This window comes from Esox lucius, chromosome 20, assembly GCF_011004845.1.
Source record: "Esox lucius isolate fEsoLuc1 chromosome 20, fEsoLuc1.pri, whole genome shotgun sequence".
NCBI lineage: Eukaryota > Metazoa > Chordata > Actinopteri > Esociformes > Esocidae > Esox > Esox lucius.
The window spans coordinates 9,660,857-9,674,117 of NC_047588.1; the positions used below are offsets into that span (position 1 = coordinate 9,660,857).

At 45.6% G+C, this 13,261-nt stretch overlaps 1 protein-coding gene across 1 annotated transcript in view; it reads right to left on the bottom strand.

Moving 5' to 3' along the window:
• fhl3a (four and a half LIM domains 3a) overlaps positions 1-6,221 on the bottom strand; it is a 44,270-nt gene extending 38,049 nt beyond the window's left edge. Inside the window, exon 1 of the mRNA XM_010885368.4 lies at positions 6,015-6,221. Coding sequence (XP_010883670.1) covers positions 6,015-6,093 — 79 coding nt within the window. The 5' untranslated portion in view covers positions 6,094-6,221. The remainder of the gene's footprint in view (positions 1-6,014) is intronic.
• Positions 6,222-13,261: the final 7,040 nt, after the last annotated feature.

Sequence of the window (13,261 nt, forward strand, 5' to 3'; positions counted from 1 at the left end):
TATAATATTACTTTTTAAATTCTTTAAAATCACCAGGACTGCTCAGACAACAATCAGCCAGCAGCTGGATCGAGTTGCTTACTCCTCTGGTAGAGCATAGCCAAACAGAGTTGATACCTTCACAAAATGAAATGCCTAACCACCAATCAATTCAAGAAAATACACACAAACAAACTCCTCTCAGGATGTCTTCCCGCCATTTAACAGCCATTTTGTATCATTCCCGGCAAATACAGTGAGGTTTTGCTTATTAAGTGTTTTGAAAAAGCCAAGCCTAATACAGAGACCTTGAAGCTTAGCTCAATGAAGGTGTCAGTGAGTGCTGTGGTGAGCTTGCTAGTCCACCTAGCCATATAAAGACAAAGCCAAGGAGCTGGTTTTGGTGGTGCTAATGACACTGTGGAACAAACAAGGTTCGCAGGCCAACTGCTAAGACTGGACGTCACCAAACTGACAGCCCTGCACCCTGTTGTAGATTAAAGATGTCACGCCCTTTAATGCTCTCTGGTTATAGCGATGAGATCAGCAATATAGCCATCTTGACTGTAGACCTTGTTAAGGGCCTGTTGTGGATCAGTTTGTGGTGAGTATCATGAAAGCCAAAATGCCTCAATGTGATGGACTATTAGGCCATATGCTTGGTTACAGTGGGTAATAAAGAAAAGGAAAATCTGCGTCAACTCAGTGTTGAGGCTACTTGGGTCTTTTAAAGGCGCTCTATAAAACTAATGTATTCTTATCATTAAAAGACCGCAAATCAAAAGGCATGTGCGGTTGGTTGATAGATGGTTCTACCAATGAAACGCCACATTTCATCCTCACATTCTCTGAGAAGTTCAGCAGAAGTTATGGTGGCTCAGAGAGTAGGTTTCTGTCCTCGAAAGAGATACTCTGGGAGATGCCAAAGTAATAATGGGGACAGCTACGAAAGGAATGTTTATGTTACTGTATCGTGAATACCCATAATTCCCTGTTAACCGAGGAAAGGCCCACTGCATGTACACAGACCAGTTTGTATTTTCCGGGTTGTCGGAGGCTGAAACTGAACACGCGCTGTAAAAATTACTCTTGGCCTACATACTTTTCAGCCCAAGTGCCTCTGTTAACCATATAGGCCTATCCTATGATTTAACCATTAGCCACATCCCAACGTTACCATTACTGTATGGATGAAGTTCATAATATACATCAGTTGTTCTAGCAAATAAGCTACCATTTGTCCACAGACTTACAATTTGTGCCTCTTCTACATGGCTTGATGTGCCTTGCTTGTTGGTTTTGGAAGCCTCTTTGCAGCAAAAATGTACCCATCTGTCATCTTTATTTATGGCCTTCATTTATTGGAAGATGGGAAGTAAGTTTGTTGTTACTACCTGACATTGTAGGAGTGTTTCGTAAAACCGTTGTGGCTGCCAGGGTTGCGGGGAACATTCTCTAACAGTGTTGCAAGTTTAAACGAGAGAGTGTTACCTATGCATTCCCAGTGATGAAATTAAGCATTAGACAGCTTGAACACACTTAATCAAATTGCTCACAATCATTTCACAATGGTTAAACCTTGATGTCAGACTACCTCACTATCGTCAAGGCGTGCCAGTAAAATAATGAACCTTCGCTGACAGGGTAAAATGAGTCATAATAGGGAGGTGTTGATGCTAAACTAGACACAGTCATTCTTGCATCATTATGACTAGGGTCAAGCATTTTAAGCAAACATGTGGCGTGCCTGGATTTTACATTGAACTTTTTCTTACCAATCTCCTCCCTGTCTACACATCATTTCAGATGTTTCAGCGTCGTTCTCAGACCGATTATCATACTGCTTACATCTCCCTAATTCCTGTTTCTGGTTAAAGCTAATAACACCAAATAAAGCTGGAATGTCACATGACTGCACAAAACAAAAAATGGTCCAGGCCTTCTTATTGTGTCACGCCTTTCGACGCTACTTTGTACAGTCATGCAGTAGACTACCTTCTTCTCGTTATCCTGCTCAGGGCTGTAAGCCTGAGTGCAGCCAGGGAACGGCTGACTCACAGAGCCGGATATGTTCCCAGCAGGAGGGACCTGACTGGGGGTGATGAGGAAGGAATGAATCAACGTGAAAAATGCACCCAACCATCTGCTTCTACACAAGACATACGGGGCTGTAGTTGACAGCTAAAGGGCCTTCTCGCAAAACGTTACTGGCAGACAAACACTTCAAGACTAAACATGGACAAGATGGTAGTGGTGGGGGGAGGGGTCATCAAGCTGAATGTCAGGTGATTGTTTTTAATGGTGTATAATGATGTATTGAAAATTACTACATTTTGCACTCCTTTTCTGTACCTGCACCAATGTCTTTCATAAATTGTTCTCCATCTTTTGCTTTTTAAATTGGATTCATATTCCACAATTCATATGCCACCAAGTATACTGATAACAATGTGTTGTGAAGTCCCAGGCAATTTCCAGTCCTAAAAGACATGATACGGATTATCTGATGGCATAAACGGGGCAAAATAAAACATATGATAGGAACAGTTGGTGGCGAGTGAAGAAGTGATAAGACATGCCATGCTCTTTAAACCAGAGACTGAGTGAGATGGAAACACCGACAGAGAGACAGACAGAGAGTGAGACATAGTTCCGGTTAGTGGAAGAGCCGGGAGCACAAACGTTGCCTCCTGCAGTGGTCCCAGATCTTCGGATCGGATTCCAGCTGCTTACCAACAAAGCTGTCGGTGGAGGAAGCTATCCGCCCCTCACAATAACACGCTGCACCTGGCCACCCACCCCCAAGAAGGCAGGAAACGTAAGGTCACTTCCCTCCATTCACAGACTCACCAGACACACTGCGGCTGACTGCCACACACCCCCACACCCCACTGAAGTGGCTATTGGCTTGAAATGGGGGTTACTGCTTCTGAGAATTGACCGGTCCCACAAATGAACCATTACTGTGCTAACACCATTCTAATATTCTGCTTGTTCTTCTTCTTTTTTTCATTTTTTTAATGAACATTACATTATATGTACCAACATAATGGTAGCGTACTGGTTATATATACATATTCCCCTTAATGTGATGGACTAGTTCTCCAAAATATGTAACAGGTTACAGTGGCTTTCACAAAAACACAGAGTTGAGAAAAAAAAGGGAAAGAAAGGTGGGCAGTGTCAAAACTGTCACTTTAATTCAACATTCCAGTCCCTAACAACCTGCGAGCACTTGACTGTAGATTGTCTGTCATCGTTGGGCCATGGGCTAGGAACTGGAACCCCCAAAACCCACCTACTACCCAATATCCACCACAACCCATTATAGTTCCACAGAAGTTTAAACTTGGCTCCACTCCAAAATAGAGCACTGCTAACCTTCAGCAAAACACAGAGACCTCCAAAGAATGCAAACGTGGTGCGACCGTGCGGTTGAAGCTGGCGGGAGTGGTGCAGTTTAAACACCATAAAGAGTAAAGTGAAGGAAAAAAAGTGAGAGGCAGAGATCAATAGAGAGAGAGAAAGAGAGAGAGGAAAAGGAAACAAATACATTACATAGTAAAAGCTCTGTCAAGGAATGAATGCAAGACACTACATATTACATAAAGGATGTTGTTGTCTGCTTTTATCGGCCTCTGTGAAAAAACTTCATAGGAGGAGGTTGAGTTGTGGTGCGCAAGTCACAGGAAGAGCTATAATGTTATTTCAAAGTTGACGGCAGTACATGACTATGAGCTAGATAACCACTGTCAATGTACCATTTCAGAAGTGCCAATCTAATGATACATGATGCATTTTTTCTGTTTGAGGAAAGTTTGAGTCAGTCATGGTCTACACTCATTGCCGCGAGAAAGTCAAATGTCCTCTGAGGCGCATCCTGACCAGTAATCCGACTTCTTATCACACAGTTTGCACAAACAGAAGGTAGGCAGAAACCAACGCACATGGAGGAAAGCGATCCTCCAGCAAACAACCAAAATGGAGCATGCAGGCTCATGATATGACAGCCACAAGCACACTGTATGCTGCAACCAAGATAGGAACCCGGGTCGCAATGACGCAGCTGCTGTGATCTTTGGGTGTTAAAGTTTATTACTCCTATTTTGGTTTTGGCCACAAACAAGAGAATAGGATAAGTCAACCTTACAGTATATACCCTGTAGCTACTGCCCTCTCCCACCCTGTAGCTACTGGCCTCTCCCACCCTGTAGCTACTGCCCTCTCCCACCCTGTAGCTACAGCCCTCTCCCACCCTGCAGCTACTGGCCTCTCCCACCCTGTAGCTACTGGCCTCTCCCACCCTGTAGCTACTGCCCTCTCCCACCCTGTAGCTACTGCCCTCTCCCACCCTGCAGCTACTGCCCTCTCCCACCCTGCAGCTACTGCCCTCTCCCACCCTGCAGCTACTGGCCTCTCCCACCCTGCAGCTACTGCCCTCTCCCACCCTGCAGCTACTGCCCTCTCCCACCCTGTAGCTACTGCCCTCTCCCACCCTGTGCATCTTGTAAAATGGCAACAGGTGACACCAAAACAAAAAGGGTTGCAAAAATTACAATAACGGAAGATCTCAAGATTTCCAGCCCAGCAAAGTGGGGACATCCTAGGAACGTCCAGGTGGGACCGTGACACAAACCTCCAGCCAAATCTCTGGCCTGGAGGTTTTCTAGATAAATGGCATATTCCATCTTGATTCCAGATATGTTACAACCAATTGTATGGTACTGTATCACTATACATGTTGCATCATATGAAGGAATGGTAGAAATTCACAAAACACACCCACGTAGACACACCCACCCCACACCCAAACATTGCCCTTTCCTCATATCTAATTTCCTCCTCCTACTAAGACTAAAAACAGCTCATTGTTGGGGTCTTTGACCACGGAGTGAATGAGGGAACAGCTCAGCTGGCTACCAGCATCAGTGCCAGGATGTCCCAGGCATGTCAGTCCCGTTGACAGCTTATGATTTGTGTAGCACAAAGGATGGCGAAAAGCGATGGAGTAACGTGGCCTAAATAGTATCCTACAGGCCAGTGATAGGCACTTGGCATGCCCGCAGTCTTTGTGACAGGAACAATCCCGGTCTTCTGCTCCCTCTGTCTTTTCTATTCTCTGTTCTCGGAGTGTGTAATTACTTAAGGTGCTAAGTAGGAGGAATGTTCCTATTTTCCCTCAGTGCAACTGGAGAATGTTCAGTCACTCTAGAAGGAAAACTCCTCTCCAATGTGTTCAACTTCCATACCACTTTTGACTGACTTGTGGCTAAAGACTTAGTAAATAACTATAGACATTAAGTACTGTATGTCTAAATATAAAAAATCTGTTCAACCAACAGAAACGTGGAAATACATATGATCATAAGAGTATCCTGAGACAATTTCTGTGGGAGCTATTTCACATGTATTTCTTTCACTAAATGTCAAAACTAAACACTATTTATAGGATCGAATCAGAAGATTCCATCAAGTTATTCTTGTGTTTGTCATAGCAAAACAAAGCATGGGCCATACCACTTATGGCAATCATTTCTAAACCTTTACGTGTTGCATTGCTCTACAGAAAACCTTTGGCAATAGCTATATCAATTTCCAGTTGTTCTTAGATGACTATGTGTAGGCTATCTCTGTCATATGCACAAAACGTCAACATGGTTACGATCCTTCCTTTCTGACACTGATTATGTGCATTGCTGTAGCCTATTCTTCATTCATTTCCAAAATCGCAGATACGGCTGGACATATTCCCATCACTTTCCTAAATAATAGTTCAAAACAACTATGTACAGTGGTTCGATAAATACGGACATCGAAATACGTAATGAATTAAACAAAACACAATGCGACAGTACAAAAGAAAGTGGGATTGGTTTTCATCAAGCGAGAAATCCGTGGGCAAAGAATAAGAAACGAATTGTGTGTAGATCTGTAGTCTGTATTTTCACAACCAGAAAACTGGAGAGATGAATGTGAAAAGTTGTATCATAAGCAACCAACGTTTTGTTATAAAAGGTGATGTTAATTGCGCTTACCGGACGTTATATCTGCAGTCGAATGCACCTTTGCGACTTGGCAGTCGAAGCCTACCTCTCGCGCTGTGTCACCTGACATTCAAACGATGAGGAATGCAGCTGGTCGACTGGTCGCTACTCCAGGGCTAGATGATTCTACTGTACAATTTTTCCCCGTTCCTTTTCACTTACTCTACTTAAACCGTTAACTGTACGATGACGAAGAGTGACACAGCTCACCGGCTCTCTAGTTGGTTGTGAGTCACGAGATCCCGCCCAGATATTGGTGAAACAATCTCCTCCCTCTTGCTTCGAACCTTCGGACTCTCCTGCGCTTTGTCATAGGCCTAGCCTACTGGTTATAGGACTACTCTATACTCCACCGACTCCAGATCAAATATAAATTCGAGTCGAGAATATGTTTCCTGTTCAACTAATTGACATACGTGAATGTATTTTATCTGGAAACAGAGTATCTTCACAACTTATATTAACAAATCACCTCATGGGAATCGATTTTATACAATCTAAAGCTGGTCACAGGCCCTACGGCTAGCAGGTATCCGACACAACATTGCAGGTAATGTATCAGGCAGTGGACAGTCGTTGTACAGTTTACTGTTTTAGTATGGGCTTGAATTGCCATGAAGTTACAGTACATCCAAATGAAGTTATTTAAGTGCAGGAGAAGTATAGGAGCATTCATGTACACAACGCTGTTGATTTGTTTATGTCCATTTTACAGTACGTTTTTAAGTATATGTTTATGTTATTTTGCATACTGTGACCAGTATTGGTACAGGCCTTTCTTTTTCTTAACCCCGGCCTGAACTATCTAATGCTTCCTGCACCAATGTGTTATCGTCTCACGTCCTGTTGAGTATGACCATCGGTCTTCAGTTATATTTGTGACTAAGAGTCAACAAGAGGGAGTGCTCTCCATGTTAAAGTCAACAGCTGTATTTCCTTGGAGTAGAAGTAAAGTTGTCCAACTGAGATCTCACTCTGTTGAAAATGTGTCTCAGAGTAGGTGAGCTGATACGGGATCATCTTATAAATCTTATATACATTTTAAATAGGGTCCTAAGAAAAGACCAGAGCTTAATATAAGTGTTTCATCAGAATGGGCCAGTAGAACATGATGTTGACACAAGCATCACCCTGCAGGCAGTTGTTCTTCCCTGAAGTGATGCGTTCAGATCAGGACATTTTATTGAGACTACACAGACACAAGTGCCTAGATACATCTGCTCACCTTTTTGCATGGTTTTGCCCTCAGCCCAAACTCATTCCACATACTGGTTCTAACTGAGTGCCTACATAACCACTTCAGGCCTTGAAAGATTGGATGTGATAAAACCAAATGTCCAAAACTCTCAAATAAATCAAAAGGATTAATGAAATCATCTTGAGCACTGCTTTGATTATTCTTAAAAGGAGCCATTAAAAGGAAACCATGCTGGACTCTGCTTGGAAACCATCATGATATCCTACATAAATGTAGATGAAAAATAAGATACTGTCATTGGTCAAAGTAACTAAATGGATATGGTCTTGAAAGTGAACTAGGGTCCATATTATACAATCCTGTTTCCAAAAAAGTCGGGATGCTTAAAAATAGTACAAAGACAACATATCTAATGTTGAAACTGATATGTTATTGTTTTTGGAAAAATACATATACCCATTTTGAATTTAATGCCAGCAACACGTTTCAAAAAAAGTCTGAAAAGGTGCGTGTTTACCTCTGTGTTGCATCACCTCTTTTAACAATACTCAGTAAGAGTTTGGGAATTAAGGAGAGCAATTGCTGTAGTTTTGAAAGTGAAATGTATTCCCATTCTTGCTTGATATAGGATTTCAGCTGCTCAACAGTTCGGGGTCTCCTTCGTCGTATATTTCGTTTCATAACGTGCCAAGTGTTTTTCAGTTGGTTCTGAACTCCAGGCAGGCCAGTTTAGCACACGGACGCTTTTACTTCAGAGCCATGCTGTTGTGATACGTTCAGAATGTGAAATAAGCATAGTCTTGTTGAAATAAGCAAGGCCTTCTCAGAAAAAGACGTAATCTGGATGGCAGCACTTGTTGCTCCAAAACCTGTATATATTGTTCCGCATTAATGGTACCTTCACAGATGTGCAAGTCTCCCATCCCATGTGCACTATTGCACCCCCATACTGTCACAGATGCTGGCTTTTGCACTGTGCGCTGATAAGAAGCCGGATGGGCCCTCTCCTCTTTAGTCTGGAGGACGTAGCATCCATGTTTCCTGAAAATTATCTCAAATTTTGATTTGTCTGTCCACTTCGCCTCAGTCCATCTTAAATGAACTCGGGCCCAGAGAAATTGTCTGTGGTTCTGAAACTTTCATGGTTTCTTCTTTGCATAGTAGAGTTTTAACTTGCATTTGTGGATGCAGTGATTTACTGTGTTCAGAGACAATGTTTTTCGGAAATGTTTCTGAGCCCATGCAGTGATGCATTCTACAGAATCTTTTTTTAATGTAGTGCCGCCTGAGGGAGTTGACATTGTGTCTCAAGTTGACATTGATAGGCGTTCATTATTCATATATTTCTCCAGACATGACAGTTCTGAGTCCTCAATGTTGAATGGCAATACAATCAGAAGAATGAGCTCTCTGATACTCGAAACTTTTCTCATACCCCTAATTATAAATTCTAATTTTACACAGAGGCGGAGGCTTGTTAGGCCAGCACATTAAATTAGAGGATAGAGCTGCTTTATTCATCACAAGGGAAAATAGCTTGATTTCTTGACTGGTCTTTTCTTCCTAGAATGAGATTTGTCTGTAACCCAACACAGAACCCACCCTCAGTGCGCTAGCTAGGCTTCAACAAGTAGATTACTGGATTGATGTTTGATCTCTGTTGCTCAGAATCTGACCCAGTAAACATGCACAGAGACTAATTTAAGACATGTGGCTCTATGAATATGATACATTTCATAATGTCCTTTTATTTCTTGTAGTATGTACATTACTGTTCAAAAGTTTGGGGTCACTTACAAATTAAATGTCCTTGTTTTTGAAGGAATTATTTTGTCTATTATTAAATAGTTTTTGTCCATTAAAATTACATAAAATTGATCAGAAATACAGTGTAGACATTGTAAATGCTGTAAATGACTATTGTAGTTAAATTACTATTGTAAATGACTATTGTAGCATTTTTAATGGTGTATACCTACATAGGTGTACAGAGGCCCAATATCAGCAACCATCACTCCTGTGATTCAATGACATGTTGTGTTTGCTAATCCAAGTTAATCGTTTTAAAAGTGTAATTGATCATTACAAAATCCTTTTGCAATTGTTAGTACAACTGAAAACTCTGCTGATTAAAGATGCAATATAATTGGCCTTTTTTGGACTAGCTGAGTGTCTGGAGCAGCAGCAATTGTGGGTTCGATTACAGGCTCAAAATTACCAGAAACAAAGAACTTTCTTCATCAGACTATTCCATCTGAGATATTGCCAAGAAACTGAATATTTTATGCCCTGTATATATCCATCCATCCATCATCTTCCGCTTATCCGGGGCCGGGTCGCGGGGGCAGCAGTCTAAGCAGGGATGCCCAGACTTCCCTCTCCCCAGACACTTCCTCTAGCTCTTCCGGGGGGGACACCGAGGCGTTCCCAGGCCAGCCGGGAGACATAGTCCCTCCAGCGTGTCCTAGGTCTTCCCCGGGGTCTCCTCCCGGTGGGACGGGACCGGAACACCTTCCCAGGAAGGCGTTCCGGAGGCATCCGAAAAAGATGCCCAAGCCACCTCAGCTGACCCCTCTCGATGTGGAGGAGCAGCGGCTCTACTCTGAGCTCCTCCCGGGTGATCTCTAAGGGATCGCCCGGCCACCCTGCAGATAAAGCTCATTTCGGCCGCCTGTATCCGGGATCTTGTCCTTTCGGTCATGACCCAAAGCTCATGACCATAGGTGAGAGTAGGAACGTAGATTGACTGGTAAATCGAGAGCTTCGCCTTGCGGCTCAGCTCTTTCTTCACCACGACAGACCGATACATCGACTGCAAGCCACCCTTTTCCGACTGAGGACCACGGCCTCGGATTTGGAGGTACTGATTCTCATCCCCACCGTTTCACACTTGGCTGCAAACCGTCCCAGTGCATGCTGAAGGTCCTGGTTAGAAGGGGCCAACACGACAACATCATCTGCAAAGAACAGAGACGAAATTGTGTGGTCCCCAAACCTGACACCCTCCGGCCCCTGGCTGCGCCTAGAAATTCTGTCCATAAAAATTACGAACAGAACCGGCGACAAAGGGCAGCCCTGCCGGAGTCCAACATGCACTGGGAACAAGTCTGACTTACTGCCGGCAATGCGGACCAAGCTCCTGCTTCGGTTGTACATGGACCTGACAGCCCTTAGCAAAGGACCCAGGACCCTATATTCCCGAAGCACTCTCTACAGGATGCCGCGAGGGACACAGTCGAATGCCTTCTCCAAATCCACAAAACACATGTGGATTGGTTGGGCAAACTCCCATGAACCCTCCAAAACCCCGTAGAGGGTATAGAGCTGGTCCAGTGTTCCACGGCCCGGACGAAAACCACACTGTTCCTCCTGAATCCGAGGTTCTACTATCGGCCGTATTCTCCTCTCCAGAACCCTGGCATAGACTTTCCCGGGGAGGCTGAGAAGTGTGATCCCCCTATAGTTGGAACAATCCCTCCGGTCCCCCTTCTTAAAAAGAGGGACCACCACCCCGGTCTGCCATCCCAGAGGCACTGTCCCCGACCGCCACACGATGTTGCACAGGCGTGTCAACCAAGACAGCCCCACAACATCCAGAGACTTGAGGTACTCAGGGCGGATCTCATCCACCCCCGGTGCCTTGCCACCGAGGAGTTTCTTGACCACCTCTGTGACTTCAGCCCGGGTGATGGACGAGTCCACCTCTGAGCCCTCATCCTCTGCTTCCTCAATGGAAGACGTGTCAGCGGGATTGAGGAGATCCTCGAAGTACTCCTTCCACCGCCCGACGACATCCTCAGTTGAGGTCAACAGCTGCCCACCTCTACTGTAAACAGCGTTGGTAGGGCACTGTTTCCCTCTCCTGAGGCGCCGGATGGTTTGCCAGAATCTCTTCGAGGCCAGCCGATAGTCCCTCTCCATGGCCTCACAGAACTCCTCCCAGGCCCGAGTTTTTGCCTCCACAACCACCCGGGCTGCAGCCCCGCTTGGCCTGTCGGTACCCGTCAGCTGCCTCAGGAGTCCCACAAGCCAACCAGGCCTGATAGGACTCCTTCTTCAGCTTGACGGCATCCCTTACTTCTGGTGTCCACCACCGGGTTCGGGGACTGCCGCCTCGACAGGCACCGGAGACCTTACGGCCACCGCTCAGAGCAGCCGCTTCGACAATGGCGGTGGAGAACATGGTCCACTCGGACTCAATATCTCCAGCCTCCCTCGGGATCCAGTCGAAGCTCTGCCGGAGGTGGGAGTTAAAGATCTCTCTGACAGGAGACTCGGCCAGACGTTCCCAGCAGACCCTTACAGTACACTTGGGCCTGCCGAGTCTGTCCAGCTTCCTCCCCCGCTATTGGATCCAACTCACCACCAGGTGGTGTTCAGTTGACAGCTCCGCCCCTCTCTTCACCCGAGTGTCCAAGACATACGGCCGCAGGTCAGATGAGACGACAACAAAGTTGATCATCGACCTGCGGCCTAGGGTGTCCTGGTGCCACTTGCACTGATGGACACCCTTATGCATGAACATGGTGTTCGTTATGGACAAACTGTGACTAGCACAGAAGTCCAATAACTGAACACCACTCGGTTTCAGATCAGGGGGGCCGTTCCTCCCAATCACGTCCCTCCAGGTGTCACTGTCGTTGCCCACATGGGCGTTGAAGTCCCCCAGTAGAACGATAGAGTCCTCAGTCGGAGCACTTTCCAGCACCCCTCCCAGAGACTCCAAGAAGGTCGGGTACTCTGCACTGCCGTTCGGCCCGTAGGCACAAACAACAGTGAGAGACCTATCCCCAACCCGTAGGCGCAGGGAAACGACCCTCTCGTTCACCGGGGTAAACTCCAACACATGGCGGCAGAACTGGGGAGCTATAAGCAAACCCACACCAGCCCGCCGCCTCTCACCATGGGCAACTCCAGAGTGGTGAAGAGTCCATCCTCTCTCAAGGAGTGTGGTTCCAGAGCCCAAGCCGTGCGTAGAGATGATCCCGACTACCTCTAATCGGAACCTCTCAACCTCACGCACGATCTCAGGCTCCTTCCCCGCCAGCGAGGTGACGTTCCACGTCTCTAGAGCCAGTTTCGGTGTCCAGAGATCGGGTTGCCTAGGCCCCTGCCTTCGACTGCCGCATACGAGCCCCAACCCCGGGCCTGGCTCCAGGGTGGGGCCCCGGCTGCGCCATACCGGGCGACGTCACAGTACTCAAAATCTTACGCATCATTAAGGGGGTTTTGAACCGCTCTTAGTCTGACCCGTCGCCTAAGACCTGTTCCAACATAGCTCCTAGGGTCAGTCGGGTACTCAAACCCCTCCACCACGTTAAGGTGTCAGTTCATGTTACTGTATATATGTTTACACATATAGTTTAGGTCCAATGATTAAAAACAAAGAGAAAAAATCCCACAGAGAACAGAAAAAACAAGACACTCACAGATAGCCCAAGAGGTACATTGCTTTAAATACCGGTATTATTTCCTCAGAGGCCTCAGTTTTTTTGTGTGGATATTGGTCCTGGCCAGGGTTTAGTAATGTAGTAAACTAAACAAATGCAGCAGATGCGTTGGAAACAGTATATGAAGCATACATATACATACACACCAACCAGCCTTAACATTATGACCACTGACAGATGAAGTGAATAATACTGATAATCTCGTTATCACGGGCACCTGTCAGTGGGTGGGATATATTAGGCAGCAATTTAACATTCTGTCATCAAAGTTGATGTTTTAGAACCAGGAAAAATGGGCAAGCGTAAGGATCTGAGTGACTTTGACAAGGGACAAATTGTGATCGCTAGACGACTGGATCAGAGCATCTCTAGAACTGCAGCCCTTGTGGGGTGTTCCCGGTCTGCAGTGGTCAATACCTATCAAAAGTGGTCCAAGGAAAGAAAAGCGGTGAACCAAGGCTCATTGATGCATGTGGGGAGCGAAGGCTGCCCCGTGTGGTCCGATCCAACAGACAAGCTACTGTAGCTCAAATTGCTGAAAAATGTCATGCTGGTACTGACAGAAAAGTGTCAGAACACACTGTGCATTG